At 42.8% G+C, this 1,089-nt stretch overlaps 1 protein-coding gene across 1 annotated transcript in view; it reads left to right on the plus strand.

The window, feature by feature from the left end:
• The window catches only part of LOC106511322 (mediator of RNA polymerase II transcription subunit 27), a gene marked incomplete at its 3' end in the record, with an annotated part of 17,609 nt that extends 16,967 nt beyond the window's left edge, over nt 1–642 (plus strand). Inside the window, 1 exon segment of the mRNA XM_014000075.1 lies at nt 547–642. Coding sequence (XP_013855529.1) covers nt 547–642 — 96 coding nt within the window.
• Between the last annotated feature and the right edge of the window lie 447 nt (nt 643–1,089).

The following is a 1,089-nucleotide window of genomic DNA, read 5'->3' on the forward strand; positions in this document are numbered from 1 at the left end:
GGTGTAATTACACCTGCTGCATGTAATTACACCTGCAGCATGTAATTACACCTGCAGCAGTAATTACACCTGCTGCATGTAATTACACCTGCAGCATGTAATTACACCTGCAGCAGTAATTACACCTGCTGCATGTAATTACACCTGCAGCATGTAATTATACCTGCTGCAGTAATTATTACATGCTGCAGGTGTAATTACTGCAGCATGTGTAATTACTGCTGCAGGTGTAATTAGTCATTACATGCAGCAGATGTAATTACATGCAGCAGGTGTAATTACTGCTGCAGGTGTAATTACATGCTGCAGGTGTAATTACATGCAGCAGGTGTAATTACACCTGCAGCATGTTTGTAATTAGCATTTGTAATTACTGTTGCTAATTTGTAATTAGCATTTGTAATTACTGTTGCTAATTTGTAATTAGCATTTGTAATTACTGTAGCAGGTATAATTATACCTGCTACAGTAATTACAAATGCTACAGTAATTACAGCTGCTGTAGTTATTACACGTGCAGCAGTAAAAGTTTGTGCTTGGTTATAGGTATGTAGATGATGTCATTTCCCGGATTGGCCGGATGTTTCCAGATATTACTATTGAGCTGTTCAGACCCAATGGAACATCTGCTGTGCTGCTGGTAAAATAATAAACCATATTTCACTCAGGTGTATTTTCAGAGTTGGTATCAGGTGTGCGTGTTTAGGACAGGTAACAGGTGTGGGGTGTGTTTAGGACAGGTAACAGGTGTGGGGTGTGTTTAGGCCAGGTAACAGGTGTGGGGGGTGTTTAAGACAGGTAACAGGTGTGTGTGGGGGGGGTTTAGGACAGGTAACAGGTGGGGGTGGGGGTGTTTAGGACAGGTAACATGTGGGGGGATTTAGGACAGGTAAAAGGTGGGGGTGTTTAGGACAGGTAACAGGTGTGGGTGGTGATTAGGACAGGTAACAGGTGTGTGGAGGGGTGTTTAGGACAGGTAACAAGTGTGAGTTTGTGTTTAGGACAGGTAACAGATGTGGGGGGTTAGAACAGGTAACAGGTGTGAGAGTGTGTGTTTAGGACAGTTAACAGGTGTGGATGTGTGTTTAG

Source organism: Austrofundulus limnaeus, unplaced genomic scaffold (genome assembly GCF_001266775.1).
Source record: "Austrofundulus limnaeus strain Quisiro unplaced genomic scaffold, Austrofundulus_limnaeus-1.0 Scaffold2677, whole genome shotgun sequence".
NCBI classification, from domain to species: Eukaryota; Metazoa; Chordata; class Actinopteri; order Cyprinodontiformes; family Rivulidae; genus Austrofundulus; species Austrofundulus limnaeus.